Source organism: Nestor notabilis, unplaced genomic scaffold (genome assembly GCF_000696875.1).
Source record: "Nestor notabilis isolate BGI_N333 unplaced genomic scaffold, ASM69687v1 scaffold15602, whole genome shotgun sequence".
Classification (NCBI taxonomy): Eukaryota; Metazoa; Chordata; class Aves; order Psittaciformes; family Psittacidae; genus Nestor; species Nestor notabilis.
In genome coordinates, this window is record NW_009919911.1 from 36,781 (window position 1) to 55,182 (window position 18,402).

The 18,402-nt window shown below is 38.8% G+C and overlaps 1 protein-coding gene across 1 annotated transcript; it reads left to right on the plus strand.

The window, feature by feature from the left end:
* Window positions 1-770: 770 nt before the first annotated feature.
* Window positions 771-17,865, plus strand: LOC104402556 (potassium voltage-gated channel subfamily D member 2-like; the record flags this gene model as incomplete). Its single annotated transcript, XM_010010458.1, has 5 exons — window positions 771-933; window positions 9,987-10,085; window positions 11,680-11,775; window positions 15,799-16,046; window positions 17,514-17,865. Coding segments are annotated over 5 exons (784 nt in total), but the record flags the coding sequence as incomplete, so codon positions are not given.
* Between the last annotated feature and the right edge of the window lie 537 nt (window positions 17,866-18,402).

An 18,402-nucleotide genomic window follows, 5' to 3' on the forward strand; every position in this document is an offset into this window, starting at 1 on the left:
GTAAGGAGCTGATATCTCTTGATAAGCTGTCACTGGATTGCCCCTACATACTTCAGCAGCACTATGTTTTTACTTGCTAGGTCAAACACTACCCAGCATCACAAAGAAAGGTAGTAGCCCTAGTAATTCTGAGCACTGACAGGAATTACAGTTAGAATTTGTTTAGTTGTTTGCTTGGTGGGTTGAATTTTTCATGGTCACTTTTGTGACTTTTGTGACTGTAGATGGGACTTCTGGGGCTCAGCTAGTTCAGTCCCCCATTCAAAGGCAGCCTATCAACAACAGTAGGTTAGATCAGCCATGCTTTTGTCCGGCCAAGTGTTGAAAATCTCCAAAGATAGAAATTCCACAATCTCCTGGATAACCTGTACCAAAAATGTGCAACCGTCATAAGTGAAAGTAGTGTATCAACTTTAAGTGAAACAACAGATTATTCAGCTTGGTATCTAACTTACCAAATAGTGTCCCTATGATCTTGCCAATGGAAAGTGATGAGTTCTTCCAACAAATAAACAGAGTAAAGACTTAACTTCAACACTGATTTTCTTTCTTAGCAAGGTCTCTCACTCTCCATTGCAATAAAGGCAGCCTGGGAAGACTACAGCATGTAAAACATAGATATCCACAGTTTGATGATAGGATGCACAACACTGGGCATGCAGCAAGTATTATTTGCAAGAGAAGCAAAATCTATTTTTCAATTAATTAATCTTGAAATTCAATATTTAGAAGAGATTTTGTCTTTTTTTTTTTTTCTTTCTTTAATCCAGATATGGTGACATGGTGCCAAAGACAATAGCTGGCAAGATTTTTGGTTCAATATGCTCCCTGAGTGGGGTCTTGGTCATTGCTCTTCCAGTTCCTGTAATTGTCTCCAACTTCAGCCGTATCTACCACCAGAATCAACGAGCAGACAAGCGCAGGGCACAAAAGGTGAGCTCCTAATTTTTCCCCTTTCTGTTATTGAGCAATTGATAACATATGACTTTCTATATGTTGTGCATCCTCAAAGTATTTCTTAGCAAAAGGACTATTAATTATATATATGTGTGCCACACACCTAGCCAATGACATAGATGCAAATACAGTGTTACTTTTAGTAAAAACAAACAATCAGACAACAACAAAAAAAACACAACACAGTTCATTTATCATTTCTGTCAAAATTTACTGATTTATTGTTGTGGTAGTTCATCCTACTTGTTAGACCAGATCTGGTATTTTCAAGCAATCACTGCAGTCCCACCCACTGAAGATTCTTCTGTGTTTTTCAGGCAGACTTTTATCCACGAGCATCTTCTGAGAAAAATAAGAATAACTAAAAAGGAAAAAAAAAACTAATAATGATTTCTAACATCTCTCTTAGCAGCCTGCTCCACTAATCCATGTGTTTAATTCCTAGGTTCAGTCTCTGGGGAATCTGATTATTGGGGAACTTGTCTCCTCACGACCTACATTGCTTAAAAGGCTTCAGAAAAAAAAAAAATAAAAAGCTTAATCAGGAGAATCCGAAAGCAAAAATCTGGTTTTACAGCTTCCTTGATGTGCTGAGTCTCTCACTAAAGTATCAACTAGCTCTACAAGAAGACAGTCTCCCTCCCTGACCCATCTGGGCAAGGTCAGGAGTCAGGAAGAACTATTTACCAGAAGAGCTGCAGCCAAGCCTGGGCAATCAGCTTCCTCCTGGCATCATGTCCAGTGTACTAATACCAATCTACTTTGCTCAACCTTGCAATGCTAAGCATCTTAGAGAACTTCCACTGACACCTGGAGCTTTGACAAGGGAGCTGAGATGCATTACCTTCTGCTCCTCTGCTGATGGCCATTGAGACAAGTGGTTGCAACACAGGTTGCAAGATTGCCAAAGCTAAGGTGTCACCACTTGAGCTTTTTGTGGTCCCATGGCCTCTAATCAGGGGTTCTGAGCCTCCAGAGACCCAAGGAGAGCAGGATCATTACCCACAGAGGTGTGCAGGCAGGCTATTGCTGGAGACTACATACATAGACCAGGAAACACAGCCAGCTGCAGGCTGTATCTACCTTATACAGGCAAAAACACCAGATTTAAAGATACAAAATTTTTTGTTTCTTTCTGAACACCTTTTTGACTGTTTTCTTCATAAAAATGAAGTGAAATAAATGTATGCAGTCATACAATTCCCAGGATATCTTAAGGAGAAACAGAGGTACATGGCCAAGTCAGACATCACCTCAGGATGAAAATATTGCACTGTTTAATGGCAGTATCTTGGAAGAATGCTGTCAGATGAGGAAAATGGCCATAAAAGAAACCAGGTATATCACAGAAATGTCATACCTTTCCAGAAACCAGATTTCAAATATAGGCTGCTTCAGTGAACCAAATACCATACCTTACCTATCTATTAATTCCGCCCACCCTTTCGCATGCTGTTTTGTCCCACATGCTAGTTCTAGCTGTGCATTCCCCTCTCTCACAGCTGGGACATGGAGGGACACGTCACTTCTACACTGTATTGTTTCTGTCAAGAACTTTTCCACTTCTGTTTGTGTAATGTCAGCAGACAAAGAACAGTATACCTCAGCCAAAACACTTCATTACTGTGCCTCCGAGCATTGCACCAGTCATGGGTAACATATCTGCTTGATCTCAGCAATCAATGTGCCTGTTTTAAGCTTTCATAATAACTGCAGACACAACCAGCCTTACTTCAGATAGAAACTGTCTCCTATTGCATGTCAAGAAACAGAACTTTTTATGCCTGTTTTACACTTGCTGATGAGAAAGAGACAGACACTAGAAAATACCTTGCTTGCAATAATTAGATTGGCAGACTGGCTGTTATTCCCCATAATCTGTTCCTGAATAGAAACTGCTTGAGTTAATAACTGACTTTTTCTCCTTCCTAAACAGTGAACTCATTGTATGTTTCAAACAGGAGTATGAAATGACAAATGGCAGTCTTGCCAAGTGTTTTTTCTCTGCTCCCCAAAACAATGCCGACAATAACAATAAGAGATTTCCTCTGACTGTGTTTATGCCCTTCTTGCTTTAGAGAAAATGGCTTTGAGGTCTGATTAACTTAGCACTGGATGTGTGTTTCATTTATATCTCCTATTGCAAAGCCGATATCTGTTTATCTAAAATGACTGAGATGTTGAACTGAATATTGCTCTGAGAGACTGAAAAAAATCAACAAAAGGGACTTCTTGGGTACTGTATTGTCCATACTTAGCAATATTCAGCTATGAAATATAGCCTTGCATTTCACAGAAGGGTTCTATTGCATTGTATAAGAATATTCAAGCAAAAAAGTCACGTTATTAAAGTTTGAAATTCCTTCTTCATTCAATACAGTAGAAGCTTCTCGCAGCTTTCTGAAATAAGTATTCCCCTAGGCATAAACCTTATTCATACTCTCTAAGGCTGAAGAACATAAGCTTGAAAGAAGGTGCTGTTTCATGGAGCAGAGCATGAACCCCTGCAGGCAGTGGTACCTCCTGCTGGCTACAACAGCTTCCATCTGATTGTGGGAGCTGTGTATTTGAATTGTGTAACTTACATTATCAGTATCTCATACAAAAGTTTAATCAAGATAGTCTTCTGAAATGGCAAAACATTTGGTCTGTAAGGAAATTCAAGAGCAAGTTCTCTGCTGAAGTTGAAATCTAGTATGGGAGCAGTGGCAATTTTCTGTAGAAAAAGAATTTGCCACTTACGTTAGGTTTGTTCAAGAGCCATGTGACCATTAGCATATGCATTTACTGAGTTCTGCGCAGTCATTCAAGATTAGATGATTCCATTTGTTTCTTTTTGGCCAAAAGATGCTATACGTTAAGGCTCAGGAGAAGACAGAAGAAGAAATGTATATATAGACCTTCTCATTTTGAATGCATTTTAAAGGAGGATCCTACTTCCAACCATGGAATATATTGTAATTACCTTGAAATCCCATTTTGTAATGGAGCCAGTAGGTCATCAGGAGAGGCCAGACTTCCACTGCACTATGGTAACTCACCGGCAATCAACCAAAAAGAAGAGGTGAAAATAAAAAGTAAAGAAAATTCATCTGTGCTTATCAGAACATTTTCTTCTACCAGATAATAAGGTCCAAGGATCTGACATACCCTGACAATTGCAATTCAGGGCAGAACTAATTATGCCCTGTAGTCTTACTGTGACTTCTCCTCAAGCACATTTATCACTACTGAGACAGTTTTGAAAAATCCTATTTGTGAAGCTTTTCTCAGCTATAGACAATTTCAAGAGGCCAAGTTATTTTGGTTGCCCATCAGTGCCTTCAGGTTGCAAAGTTAATGACAGATGTGTTGCAACTGGTCCATGTATAAAGGAAAGGACAGAAAAGGAAAAAGAGAAGTTTAGGTAAGCTAAGCTTGGATACAATTTCCTATTCAATATTTGATGGGTATCAAGGGTTAAGATATGGCTAGACCCTCACAGTGCCATATTCACTGAGATGACTACCAAAACAGGGAAGGGAAAGGAGGAGACACAGCTACCCTCTTGGAACCAATGTCTGGACACCCAATGGCAGCTTGGCTGCAAATCTCCATCCTATGTACTGCTGCAGCTCTTATGATGACAATGTCTGCCTTACCCTGAATGAAGCAGTCTTTGCTAGATGCCATACCTGTTTTCCATACATCTATTTTTCTGCATATTTTGAAGGCAAGAGGCTTGTATCTGCTTAGCCATCAAGTCCTAAGTGTGAGTCCATCTGCCCACTATTGTTAATTATCTGATAACTGAAGAAGCCTTAATTTAGTTACCCAAGCACTTTATCCAAGAGTGACTTTTCATGGTGCCCCAACAGAAACCCAAACTGTCATCAGCTCCAAACCCTGACTGAATACATAAAACTCAACCTGAATCTTTCATGTGAGTATGGTCTTCTATCTTCACATAGCAAAATCCATCCTAAAGATTGGCTTGGCTTTATTATTTATTGATTTTACATGATGTATTTATCTGTCAATTTATGAAAAATTACTTACTAGATAAATATAAACAGCCATTGGATAAACTGCAACAACTGTTTAACAGCACCTGGCAGTCTAGAGCTGAGTGTTTGTAGTAGGCAGCCCTGCTACTTATCATGACTTCTTTAGATGAAATAGGCTGTCAAACTCAATGGGGTTGCTAAGACATAACTAACAGAACAACTTACCCAGGATTTTTGAATTTAGCACAAAAACATGTAAAGCTTGTGTTTACTGAACAATAATTTGAATAGGTTGAGAAAGCAAGGAACAACTCAACAAATATATGAACCTTATTTAAGTCCTTACCCATTAATGTACAAAGTAAACATCACTTCCTTCTCTGCTACATGCTGACATCCTATAAATTATTGTCAGCTAATATGAAGTCAACTATTTGCAATTACTAAAAATCAGAAGATCAGAGCGTGAAATCTGAGCTTGAATTTTCACTTGAAAACAAACATACAGGATGGGTTTTTGAAAGGCCAAACAAAACGTGGTACGAACAATGTAACTTGATATCTGGACAATTCTGTCACCCAGCCACTTGTTCACTCCTCCCCAGTAGGATAGGGGGAGACTCAGAAGGATAAATGTGCAAAAATTCATAGGTGTCAATAAAAACAGTTTAACAATTTTTTGAAGTGGGGAGGGGTAAGGCCTGAGGGGGGGACGGGGGACAGCAATGGAGAAAGAGGACAAGAAAAAAAAGGATGTGAGAAAAACCCAATTGCTCACCACCAACCGACTGATGCTCAGCCTGTCCCAGAGCAGGGGCAGCCCCTGCCAACCTCCATCCCCGTTCAGTTTTATTGCTAAGCATGACATCATATGGTATGGAATATCCCTCTGGTCATCTGGGGTCAGCTTTCCTGGCTATGTCCTCCCCAACTTCTTGTGCACTCTCAACCTGCTCAGCAGGACACTCTGAGGAGCAGAAAAGGCCTCATTGCTGTCTAAGTACTGCTCAGAGGTAGCCAAAATACCCCATGTTACCAACACTGTTCTAATCACAAATCCAAAACGTAGTTCCATAGGGCTGGCAAACCTGCCCTATGAGGAAAGACTGAAGGAGTTAGGTCTTTTCTCCCTGGAGAAGGCTCAGTGGAGACTTCATCACAGTATTCCATTACTTGAAGGGGGAGTACAAAGAGGATGAAGACTTTCTTCACAAGGAGGCACATGAAGAAGACAAGGAGCACTAGGTAAGAGTTGCACAAGGAGAGGTTTCATCTGACATAAGAACAATTATTCATTGAAACAACATCCTCAGTGACGTGGTACAGACCCCCTTGCAGAAGGTTTTCAAGATGTGATTAGATGGGGTGCTAGAGAATCTTATTTAGCCTCCATTTCTCACAAAAGGTTGGACCAGATGATCTTTCAAGGTTCCTTACAACCTGTGCTGGTCTATGATTGATTCTATACCAGCTACTATGAGGAAAATTAACTCAGTTCCAACAAAAACCAGTACACACAGAATGACTGCGAAGGAATTCTTATATTTTAATTCTACAAGATCATTAGAAACTAATAATCATAAGGTAAGTAATTAGCAGGTTTTCAGTTGTAATAGTAAGATAGTTATGTAGTCTAGAGAGCAGCAGAAGAGTGACAGCAGGAACTATCTAAGTACTAAATTACTAGGCTACCGAGGCTTCTTGCATAGCAAATTGAAGACATGCTCTTGCCAAAAATGATTCACAGTACTGCACTAAGCCCTGCCTTAAAGTATTCCTGATAAAATCTCTCTCTTAAAACAGCTGGACAGCTGAGGGCATCTGGAGTGTTAAAAGCTGAATGTTGTAAATACCCTACAGTGCTACTTTTAGCACTTTATTAAAAGCTTGTGAAATTAAATGTTTATATTTCTAAAATTGACAGAGCTAGCTTTTGTTGAATAACAGTGAATTCCCTTTGTAAGGTTTCTGTAAGCACAGCCGCAGACAAGGATCCACCTCTAAGTTGTAAGATTTGAAGCTATGAAAAAAAAGCAATTAATTCAAAAGAGAAATTCAGTGCAAATACAAAAGAATCTGAACTTCAGTTTCTTCAGGAGGTTTCAGACAAGATTATTATGGTGGAATTTCATCAGAATAAATAAAAAAACTGGATTTCATCTACATTGTTTTTGTCCTGGACAACATAAAAATTGCCAAAATCAGAGTCACATTCAATGGATAACGGAAAATCTCACAGCAGTTTGCAGACTAAAGGTAAAAGCAGTTGTTCTGTAATCACAGTTTTCCCTATGCCATCACATCATTTTAGTGTCCTTCATGAGAATTCAATCCCCAGCACACAGCCCTTAAAATCCTGTTCTTGATGTGAGCTTCTACTGATTCCTCGATCGGAATGTGACGAGTCACTAGATTGCTCATGCTGCAGGCTCCAATATAAATCAGGTAGAAGCACTGAAAAGAAATCTTATCACCTTAACAGATTTGTAAACATCTCCGGTTTCAGGAGAATTTTCTGTAAGCCGAAGTATAAGCATGGAAGCCACAGTATCTGGTTCCTGTCTTGGTAATAGATTTATTTTCTTTTTTTTGGTAAGTGATGTAAATTCAGGCCATATGAATGAGCCTCAGCTAGAAAGATGTAAGCTCTTACTACTCACCTCGCAAAAGCTTTTTAAGATGCAATAAATTCATATTTGCAAAGCAATTTGAAAACTTCACATGGGAATTACAGCCTTCGTATTGTATGTGTTGTAGCACATTGATAAGATAGTCTGATGAACTGTTATATTTTTTATATATCTTTATTAATTGGTGCTGCACCATAATTATTGCTTCAGTCACTGCAAGAGAAAATGAATATGCATGCTAAAAGGAAAAGCATAACTAATGTCTGTTCATTAAGTCTAATAAATCTCCCTGTATGAAAAGCACACTGAAGAGTACCATAGCTAAAACTTTTGTGACCAAAATCACTTATTTATGGGACTCCATATTGCAGCCTGCAAAGGCACGTCTAAAGTGTCTCAAGATCCTAAGGCTAAACAGTATTACTAAGACCTTTAATTTATTTATGAACATAACCCAGTGCACACATCCCAACCCATAAATGCTCTGTGGCATAGGTAAAGCTCTTCCCCCGCCTTCATCTCATCGCACAGGTGTTGCATCTCAAGAGCTCCATCTTGAAAAGAACCTATTTTCTACCTGCCCAAGGGGATTTTTAATTGCTAGGCTTGAGGACTCAGCCCTATCCACATTGGTAGCCCTGGATGTGCCACTAAGGAGCCTGTGTGAGCCTGAGGGTGGGAGTGTTGCACTCTTGGGTGGCTCACCACAGCACACTGGGCTGTCCAGGGCTGGTCTGTTATGGTGCTCAGTGAAAGACGGGACATTTACCCTCCAGGCCGGCCCCTGGGAACCTGCTCAGGGTTTGGAGCGTGGGGCTGCAGATGTCCTTCCAGTGCTAACAGGAGGAAGGGGAAAGCAGGAATTGACCTGTGCAGAAGCACTGTGCAGGTGATTGGGGCACTTGGCTCCTTACCACTAGTGTAATTAATGCATTAACTGCATTGCTAGCAAGGCTGTGCGCACCGAGTAAGGTGACAAACCAATATGCTATTCTAAAATAGACAACATATCACAGAATCAGGCAACAGCCTCTCACATGAGCTTTTTAACTCAGTGATGCACACATGCACAGCATTATCTTATTTTCTTTCAGAATAGTTAAAAGCTAATAAATACGTTACATATAACACCAGCCAGATTCTAGCCATATTTGCTGTTAGCTGTCATGAATTCTTGGCTCGCTGTTGAGAAGATCTGTGAGTTTGAGGCTGTGGGTGCAAAGCAGCATGGTGTTGAGCTATTCCTTATAGACAGTTAATTATTTATCATGCTAGAGAGATCTGGCACTGCAGTGACCAGGCTGCTTTCCTATTCAGAGATTCTCAATCATTTCATGGTGATGTTTAATGCCTCAGAAACTGGGGCAAGAGGGGAAAATGCTTCCTCTATTTTATGAAAATATCAACTGAGTAATTATCTGGTATGAAAATCCCAATTAATATATCAAAGTCAGTTTTTTAAGTTCTTCACTATGTCTCCTTCTGTGCTTTAGCAGCCATTCAACTCCAAATGATGCTCAGCATTTGGCTTTCAGAATCAGAAACCTAACCATGAAGATAAACCCAGATTCTCTCTTAGACATGTAACCAGCCACAAAAATTACAGAATCAGGACACCATGCTAGAAAACCCACCAAAGCCTCCGATTTCCACATTACTGGACAAAAGAGTCTTTTCCTCATGTTCCCCCCTAATGTTGCTTTCTTGCTTTTGTACAGAAGTCACTGGATGCAAAGAGTCCTTCACTTATGAGCCACCTTCCACTTTGGAATGAAAGTCACCTTCATGAGCAATTAAGCTCACCTGAGAAATCTCAAATCTCTCTCAGCAATTTGATCCCTGCAGTGTCTGAAAAATCAGATTATGATAAATGATCACAAGTATTAAAGTCTGATTATACCAAGAGACATGAAGAGGTAAAAAGACAAAAGGTCTGGCAAGCATTTAGGACCTTAGCTGGGAGACAGCATAAAAAACACTACCGCCTCTGAGAAACTAGCTCACAGCAGTTGCAATATTATGGTTTTTGAACAATATACTCTCCTTTAAAGAAATTTTTACTGCAGGAGCAGCTGGGATGGATGCCCAAGTTCCTTACCCACAGGGCATAAGGAGTGCCACAGTTGCAGCAACGCAAACAAAAGGAGGCGCTTACATGTTTATCTGTCCAATCCCTTCTACAAAATCACTGTGCTTCTTAGCTGATGCATGCAAACAAATAAACCTTCTGTCATTTGCATTTTAAATGGGAAGACACTCATGCTTTGCTCCACCTGGGGGACAGATGCAATGCAGCCTTTCCGTCATTATGATACTGGCATTCATAAGCAGCTGATTCCAATTAGTGGTTTTAGATAAACAGAATAATGGATATGAGTACAAGTGACACTCTTCCTTTTGTCTGTTTACACAGAAAGCCAGACTTGCTCGAATTCGTGCGGCAAAGAGTGGGAGTGCTAATGCCTACATGCAGAGCAAACGAAATGGCTTACTGAGTAACCAGCTGCAGCAGGTAATGTTCCCATATCCTCCAGCTCCAGAATAACAGCTTAATGACAGCCCAGCAGTGGCTTATTCTATTTATCATCAGGGCAAGTCAGCTTGGGTCTTTTAGGCAATGTTCTATTTGGAGGTAAAGAAGTAGATAAATTGGACAATTACTATTGTTAAAGGAAGCTTATGAGAGTAGATGACAGAGTATGAAAAGATGAGGGAAATGGCCAGATAGACATGCTGGATACAAATGTAACCCACATTTTTAGAGTTAGGAGACCTCGTTAAGAAAGTAAAGAGCATTTGCGTCTTAGGAAGTAGGTTAGATTTATTTCATTTGGCTTTAGACAGGTAGATCATGGGCTGCAAAACCAGGCTTCATTGTTAGTGAGGGAAACAGGTAGCCCCGGGGTATTGTTAGCACAGAGGGATGTTGCAGATTAAAAAGCATTCCCTGGAAGCACCTATTTTGCTCTAAGGACAATCTTGATGATTGTATCAAATGCATTTCAATCCAGTGTTACCTGAAGAAGTTCCTCCCCCCTTATACCTACTGAGGAAGCCAGGACTGACCCCCAGGCAGCAGCTAGGACTGGGAACCACAGCAACCCACATGCTAGAGACAGCCCCTTGGCTGCCTGGAGCTGTACCCAGCTGAGAAAGACTGAAGACACAGAGCTTCTTAATCCCTGTCATTTTCTGGTATTCAGGCAATTCCCTGGGGCATACAGGAAGGCTTTCATTCCTCTGTGCCCTTACTGTTCAATATGTGTTAAAATGCCAAGCGCTTTAACCTACAGCCAGGAGGAAGTGGCTGTCCATCCGTCCCGTCTAGCATAAAAGATGAGCAGTCACAGCCCTTGTTTCCTCTGCCACTTGAAAGAACTCAAATCTTTGAACTAAAAAGACACCAAATAGTTCAATTGCCATGCAGATTTCAAATATCCTAAAGTTGAAAGTTGAACTGTAATCTTTCCTATTATCCCACTTCCTTCCCTATTCAGTTTTTTGCTTTCTAGTGAATAATTATGAAAGCAGTTAATAAACAGTTAATGATTTCAACTTAATTCTTTATACTTTGTCAGTAACATCTGCTATATGCTTTCCAAACTCAGCAGATTGGAATCAGTGACATGAATTTTTGTGTAAGCAGCAATACCACAAATTCTTTAGTGCTATGAAATGATCCCAGGAGGACAACTATGTTTAATTTCCTTCAAATGAGGCACATTCCCAGCGAAAAAAAAAAAAACAAATCAAAAGAAAAAAGGTCTACTGTCATTTAAATTTATGATAATTTTAAGCATGCGTTGATCCAATAGTCAAAGCTTACATGTTGACTGCATTTGTAAATCGTGTTCTTCCATCTATCCATAAAAGACCTAAGTTGAAAACATTTAAAAGGAGATGCAAGGACAGGAAAGAAAATACTTTGATTAAAAAACAAATAAGCAAAAGAGAACTCAGATTCAAAATAATTTGGGTTATATGGTGTAGATGAAGCATTGCAGTTATGTTACCGTGTTACAATCCAGATTAGTTCTGAACAAATATTTGGATAACAGCCCTCTTGTTCACAAATGAGAATAATACAGAGTTCTATGTATCAACAGTCCTCCAGTGAAGAAGAACAGGCCTTTGTTAGCAAATCTGGCTCTTCCTTTGAAACACAGCACCACCACCTGCTTCACTGCCTGGAAAAAACTACGGTAAGAAAAGAGATCTGTGTTTTCCTGTGAATTCCAATACCAGCCTAGTTTTGAATGTTTTCAATTATTTCTTCTAATTAATAAGCCTTTAGATGAAAGTAGTTAGCTGGGAAGAAAAGCCATTTTATCTTATTTTAAGGCATTATACAGACTGCATACAAACAAGAGAGATCCTGGATGAGAGCCTCATCTAGCATGAAAGATACTGACATCAGTGAGATGACATTAGTACAACCAAGCTGTATGTGTGACCCTCAGTATGGTTTTCATTCATTCCATAATGTTAGCATTTGCACTTTTCTGCAGCATAATTCATAAACCACAATTTGTAGTCCTTATACATTCAGTACTCAGTACAAATAAAGCAAGTTTTCTCCTGAGCCAGTGTTGGCCAGAGAGAGCTGCTGGGTGTTTCCTCTGATGTCAATGTGATTCCTGCCAAAGTTACTGTAAAAGAGGATCCCCCAGCAAGTTGTTTTGAAACTTCATGTGCTTAATCCAGATGCAGGTACAAAGCTTCAAAGCCTTTTAGCTTCAGTTTAGACATTGATATCCCTATAGAAATCACTGAAGTAATTCATAACAGCCCAAATATGCTCATCTGGATTTGAAACTCCCTATAAATAAAAAGGATTACTTATTATGTGCTCTTTATATATTTCCCTGGTCAATACCTGGAAAATTAGACAGCTATTAAGAACAGTAAACTTAGTAAACAGCCGAGTTATGATTCAGTAAGAGCTGCCATGTTTACTAAGAGTGTATTTCTGGGCAGATAGATAATGTCACAGCAATAACACTAATCATCTTGAATTTTGTGTTGTTTCCTCTTTATAATTTCCTACAGAACTAAGAGCATAAATTATTTATATTATTTATATTGAATTTAATCTTTGTAGATTTGGGAATCTCACATCGAGCATGCTAAAATTGTCTTCCTCTATTTTTATATTTTTGTGGTGGTTATATTGCCATGTAGAATTTACCTTGTATTGTAGGTAAGTTGGTCAACATCCATTAAGCCACCATGTACAAATTTACACCTAGTTTTATAAGTTTCAGTTGCATGTAGAAATTGTATGATTTCTCTTGAAGTTTTCTATACATAGTGGAACTTTATGCTATTTTGCCTTGTCTTTGTCATCTAGTTTTAGATTTTCATTAAAACACCTGGTAATGCCTCTGCTGTATTTGGTAGAGGTCACTGTGAAAGCCTTTCCACTCTTTGTCAGAAAGAAAAAAAATGAATAAATATGTTTTCCCACAATAGACATTGCTAAATTAAACTATGATGTATACATAATTTAATATTCTCCTTTCAACAGCATTTCTTTATAAATAAAATGGCCTAGTTGTTACATCACTTAGATAGTAATTTGTCATCTGACAGGTGCTTATGCCTCCTTCATTCTTCCTTTTTGAGTATTGATTTTTATATAATGTGCTGTAGGACAAACCGTCTTGCTTCCTATTCAGAGTATAATGTGGTTTCTTTGCCAAGATTCAGACTGGGTCCTTATGGAACATTTTTGAGACATTTTGTACTAGAACCTGATAATAGCAATCCATCTTAAAAATTGTTCCACAGTTGAACATTACTAACATATTTTAAAACCCTAGTAGCAGCCACAGGTCTTGTCAAATGCTCATAGAAATCATGAAAAAAATTGTATTCATTTGGTGGGAACTGAATTCGGCTGCCAATACATTTCCTCTAATCACAATGGTGGACTATGTGTAAGCCTTTTCTTTTTCTTCTTTTTTTTTGTTTAACAAAGGTTGGTTTGGTTTTTGTTTTATTTTATTTGGTTGGTTGGTTGCTTTGGTTTTGGTTTTTTTATGTTTTGGTTTTTTAATAAGTCTATAAAGCAAGTATTATCTTATTTCCTAAATTTGCATGGAGTCTACTTTCTTTTTTTCTTGTTTGTTGGGTCCTGCTACTGGCAGTGAGTTAATATGGCACATGAACACAAAAATATACATGCACGGGTTCCAAGTTGTATTCTGCAGATCATGCATTCCTCAGATTTAAGTAGGAACTTGAGATTTTGGGGCCTCAACTTGTGGAATCTGGCAAATTGCTGGTTCATAGTGTAACAGCAAGGGTGAGGTGCATTCTTAGCCTCTCATCAGCCTTTGAAATATGTGATTTACACGTCAGTGCAGATGATACTAAGCAAAGGCATATTTTCTCTTTTCTGTCACTTTCAAGTCAATAGAGTAAGATCTCTTCCACTTAAGAAAGACAGAGTGAGTAATGTTATGGGATTCTGTGAAAATTACATTAATAATGAAAATAATTGCACTGTAAGTTATATTTTACAGGCTACTTTTAGCTAATTAAAGAACAGTTAATTAATAAGTATAATCAAATCTATTAACTTGAGCCATTATATCATTTCAAAATGTTTCCAATCTCTATTAAAAGTTCACTCAATAAACCTCTTTAATGGACCCTACAAATTGAATTCTTGTTGGTTGCTCTATAAAAGTTTTAGGAAGCACAAAATTACTTTTAATCAGAAAACTAGCAGAGTTCTTGGCAAACATACTGCAAGCCACTAAATGTAATCTAAAGCGTGTGATTAGGTAATTTTTCTCTCTGAATTTTATGTCCACTGTGCAAGCACATTCAAAAACTTGATTGTGACTGGCATATACCTTACAGAAGTCAATATGCAAGCAAGTTCTTTCTTTCCACTTGAAATTGGCATTCTTCAACACCACTCACTTCCACACAGACTGAAGAACAGAAGAAATGGAAATAATAATATGCCTATAAAGGTATTTGCATTTGTTGCAAACACTTGGCCATAGTTGTTACCCAATTTATTTTGTTCACATATTTTATATTAGCACTATACTGTAATACTCCCCAGAACACATCAGCACCTTTCCAATTAGTGCATCATTCTTCAGGGGAAAACAAAAACACAGCAAGCTAACAAATTCAAAGTGAATGAGACTGAGTGTACAACAATCCAGACCATGCTCCTTAAGCCATTCTCTCAAACCATTCCCAGGATATGCAGACTGATTCCAGCAGTAAATGGAAAGATTTATTTTTTTAAAAGGAGGCTTTCCCAAACTGCACATGAATGTATCTTATCCTCTGCTTAGTTTGGGCTGCTACTTTAAAATGACTGTAAAAATTCCTTTCCCCTTTCTCCCCGCCACTATAAGCAACACCACCATTTCACACTCTTTTGCACATAAAGCAAATGTAGAAATCATGGCTGTGTGAAGCGCTCCCTTATCACCTACTGAGCCAATGTAAACTGGCCATTTGTGTGAATATGGATTCAGCTCTGTGACAACCCTATAAAACAACTGTCTATACTGAGATTAAGAAAAGATTGCATGAAGTACTTCATTTAACTAAATGTTCAGTCTTCTAAACTGCTTTCAATACATCCATCTCCTGTAATTAGGAACTTTTGGATGCTTTTAAATAACCATCTTATCTTCCCTAATCAAAACTTCTATTTCATGAATCTTTTTCTTTTACATAGCTGCATACCTCAAACCACACTACTTCATATCGTGGTTTCTAACATGTAATTCAAAAGGAAGCTTTATAAATTCATTGGACAATATTTATGGATTTTATTGTATTACAATTCAATATAATAAATCTTATTTACTTCCAAATGACATCTAGAGCATTTACATAAGCACCGCTTGCATTTTTATTAATAAACATAATCCTCTATTTTATGGCATTTCATAGATTATACAGATATTTATCATGCAAGCTACATTACAATCACATGCTATTTTACAAAGTAATTTGGATTTTCTTATTTAGGGCTCTAAGAGTTTTGTTCCAGCGTTTACATTTGTATTGATATTCATCCCAGGCTAATACAAGCTAAATACTATAATCAAGAATAAGCTGTCTAACTTCCCAGTTTATTGGGTTGTGTAAATTTAAGTAAGTCTTTAAACAATCATGATTAATATGTTCACTTTAATTATCTTTCTGTGTGTTCTTTGTCCCTTGCTTGGATTCCTCTGGGCTAGAACCACGAGTTCGTGGATGAGCAAGTCTATGAAGAGAGCTGTATGGAGGTTTCTACAGTCAACAGACCCCCAAGCCACAGCCCCTCTCTCTCATCTCAACAAGGTGTTACCAGCACTTGCTGCTCGCGAAGACACAAAAAGACTTACCACATTCCAAACACGAACATCAGTGGCAGCCGCCCAGGCAGCGTACAAGAGCTCAGCACCATCCAGATCAGATGTGTGGAGAGGACGCCTCTTTCTAACAGGTAACTTCACCTGCATCAACACACAGAGGGCTGAAGCCCCTTTCTTCATGAGAGAAGGGATGTAGAGGTGGTGTGGCCTCCATAGGCAGGCTGTGATGCTAAAGGTGAAAGTCAAATACTCATCCAAAAATGGATATTAGGACTGAAACATCCTGCACTCAGTTTGCTCCAACCCCTCCCCACAAACTACCATGTACTATTTGCAGCAAGTAACATCCAGTTACCTCAAATGAAATAGAGCATCAAATGTTATATGCCATGGAAAAAATTTAGAACAGAAAAATGATTCAGATACACAAGATGAGCAAGTGGGAAGAGAAAGAAAGGTCTGTTTCTGCTGTTTCTACTGTTTTGGTTTGGAAGCATAGGACAAGTGAGACTTCCTCACAATTCCACAGAGGAGAGAAATAAAACTGATTTCCAGAGTCATGAGTATAATAGTCATAAGAAAGACTCTTCTAAATAAAAAAAAAAAAAATAAAAATATGTATTTCCTACTTTGAGGAGTTATTACAAAAGTGAGGAAAGTGCAGGTGGAGTTTGTAATTTACTGAATGTCTCTGTACTCTCGTGAATAAACCATTTGGTTTTCAGATACATCCAAACTCCACCTCTGAAAACACAGCAAGGGGCTGAGGAGACCCAAAAGTGTTTTCTAGTGAACTGAAACATGCCACCATTTAAAGAAGCATTTTCAGCCCTAGTTGCCATAGAGATTGTCTTGTTATGTTACATTTGATAGCTTGCTTTGTATAGTTACTAAGTTTGGCTTCGCTTTCATGATCAACCCAGCAGCTTGTAGCAAGTTTTTCAGCTGTTGTGCGATAAGACCTCCTGGACAGCACAAAGCTCCAATCTGTTCTAGCTTTTCAGGAAATATTCTGCCGCTGCACCATACTTCCAAGCACCAGCTTTGTGCTAAAATACAAGCTAAAAACACAAGCACAAAATGCCATTCTCAGCTTGAACCAGTCTGAGTTTTAAAAGATCCTTATGATGCTGAGGTACTGCAGCAGCTCCACGAACATGTTAAATCAACCTTAATTAGCACATATATCACTGTGCCTTATTATTCAGGATACAGAATATAAAAAGTGTTCTTAAATATGCATAGCATGGAGGAATCTGTAGGAGACTGGCCCTTAGTTTCTACTTTTCTGCATAGCAAGTTACTTGGCTATGCAAAGTTTGCTCAGATGCCTCCCCTGTTCAGAAACACTCAGGTTATGGGCTTAGAAACTTTTAGATGTGCTGAAATGGTGAAGGAAGGGAGAAAGGGGGCCTGTCCATGGACATAGCCCTGGACCACCTGCTGCTCGGTGCAGGGTGGTGGGGGATGCCACTTTGCACCTCTGAGTTCTCTAATGGGGCAGGATGGAGATAGACAGCTGAAGGAATGGAATGAGCATGAAAGGTTTGCAGTAACATGGACTTTCTTTCTTCATGGATGTTTGTTTCTTCCTCCAGCCGTTCCAGCTTAAATGCCAAAGTGGAAGAGTGTGTTAAATTAAACTGTGAGCAGCCTTACGTCACTACAGCAATAATTAGCATCCCAACACCTCCAGTCACCACACCGGAAGGAGATGATAGGCCAGAGTCTCCCGAGTATTCGGGAGGAAACATTGTCAGAGTATCTGCTTTATAAAAGAAGGAGCTATTTCTAAACTAGCATAAAGACCACTTGCAAGCTGAGCTCAAGCAGTGAGGAATGAGAAAGCTGACAAAGACAACGCCCCTTGATGTGTGCCAGCAGCCACAGAGCAAGAGATCTGGGAGAAACACAACACACTGTGGGTTTCGGTGTCATAGCGTGAGAACCAAAAGGAGTTTCTTACCCCTTGTCCAAACTGAGGCGCGGTGGAACCTTCTGTGACCATCCTGACTTACTATATGAGCACAATGAAATGTCCCCATTGATGCTTCTTCTTATCATGAGAGCTCTTTTTAGGAAAAAAAAAAAATAAACAAAAACCACAAAAGAAAAAATAGAAACAAACCTGTGTTTCTGCCAAATGCAAAACAATGAGAAACATTTTGATAAAGTGTCTCTTTTTTTTCCTGCTAATAAACTACAAACTTGATGAGGAACTATCAAAAAATGAAAGAAAAAACGCTCATATGAAATATGTTTGTACTAACTGAAAGAACTACAACCATAATGCATGCTGAAATTATTTGGAGCTGTGATCTCAGTTTACTTTTGTTGTTTTTCAGATTAGGCATGATAAAATATTACTGTAGAAAGGGGCATTTCCGTGCACTTACAACAAGCTGATTGTTAATGTCCCATGGTAGTTGTACAAATAACTTCCCTTTGAAAAATGCAGTATTTCTTATTCAAACACTCATTAGTGAA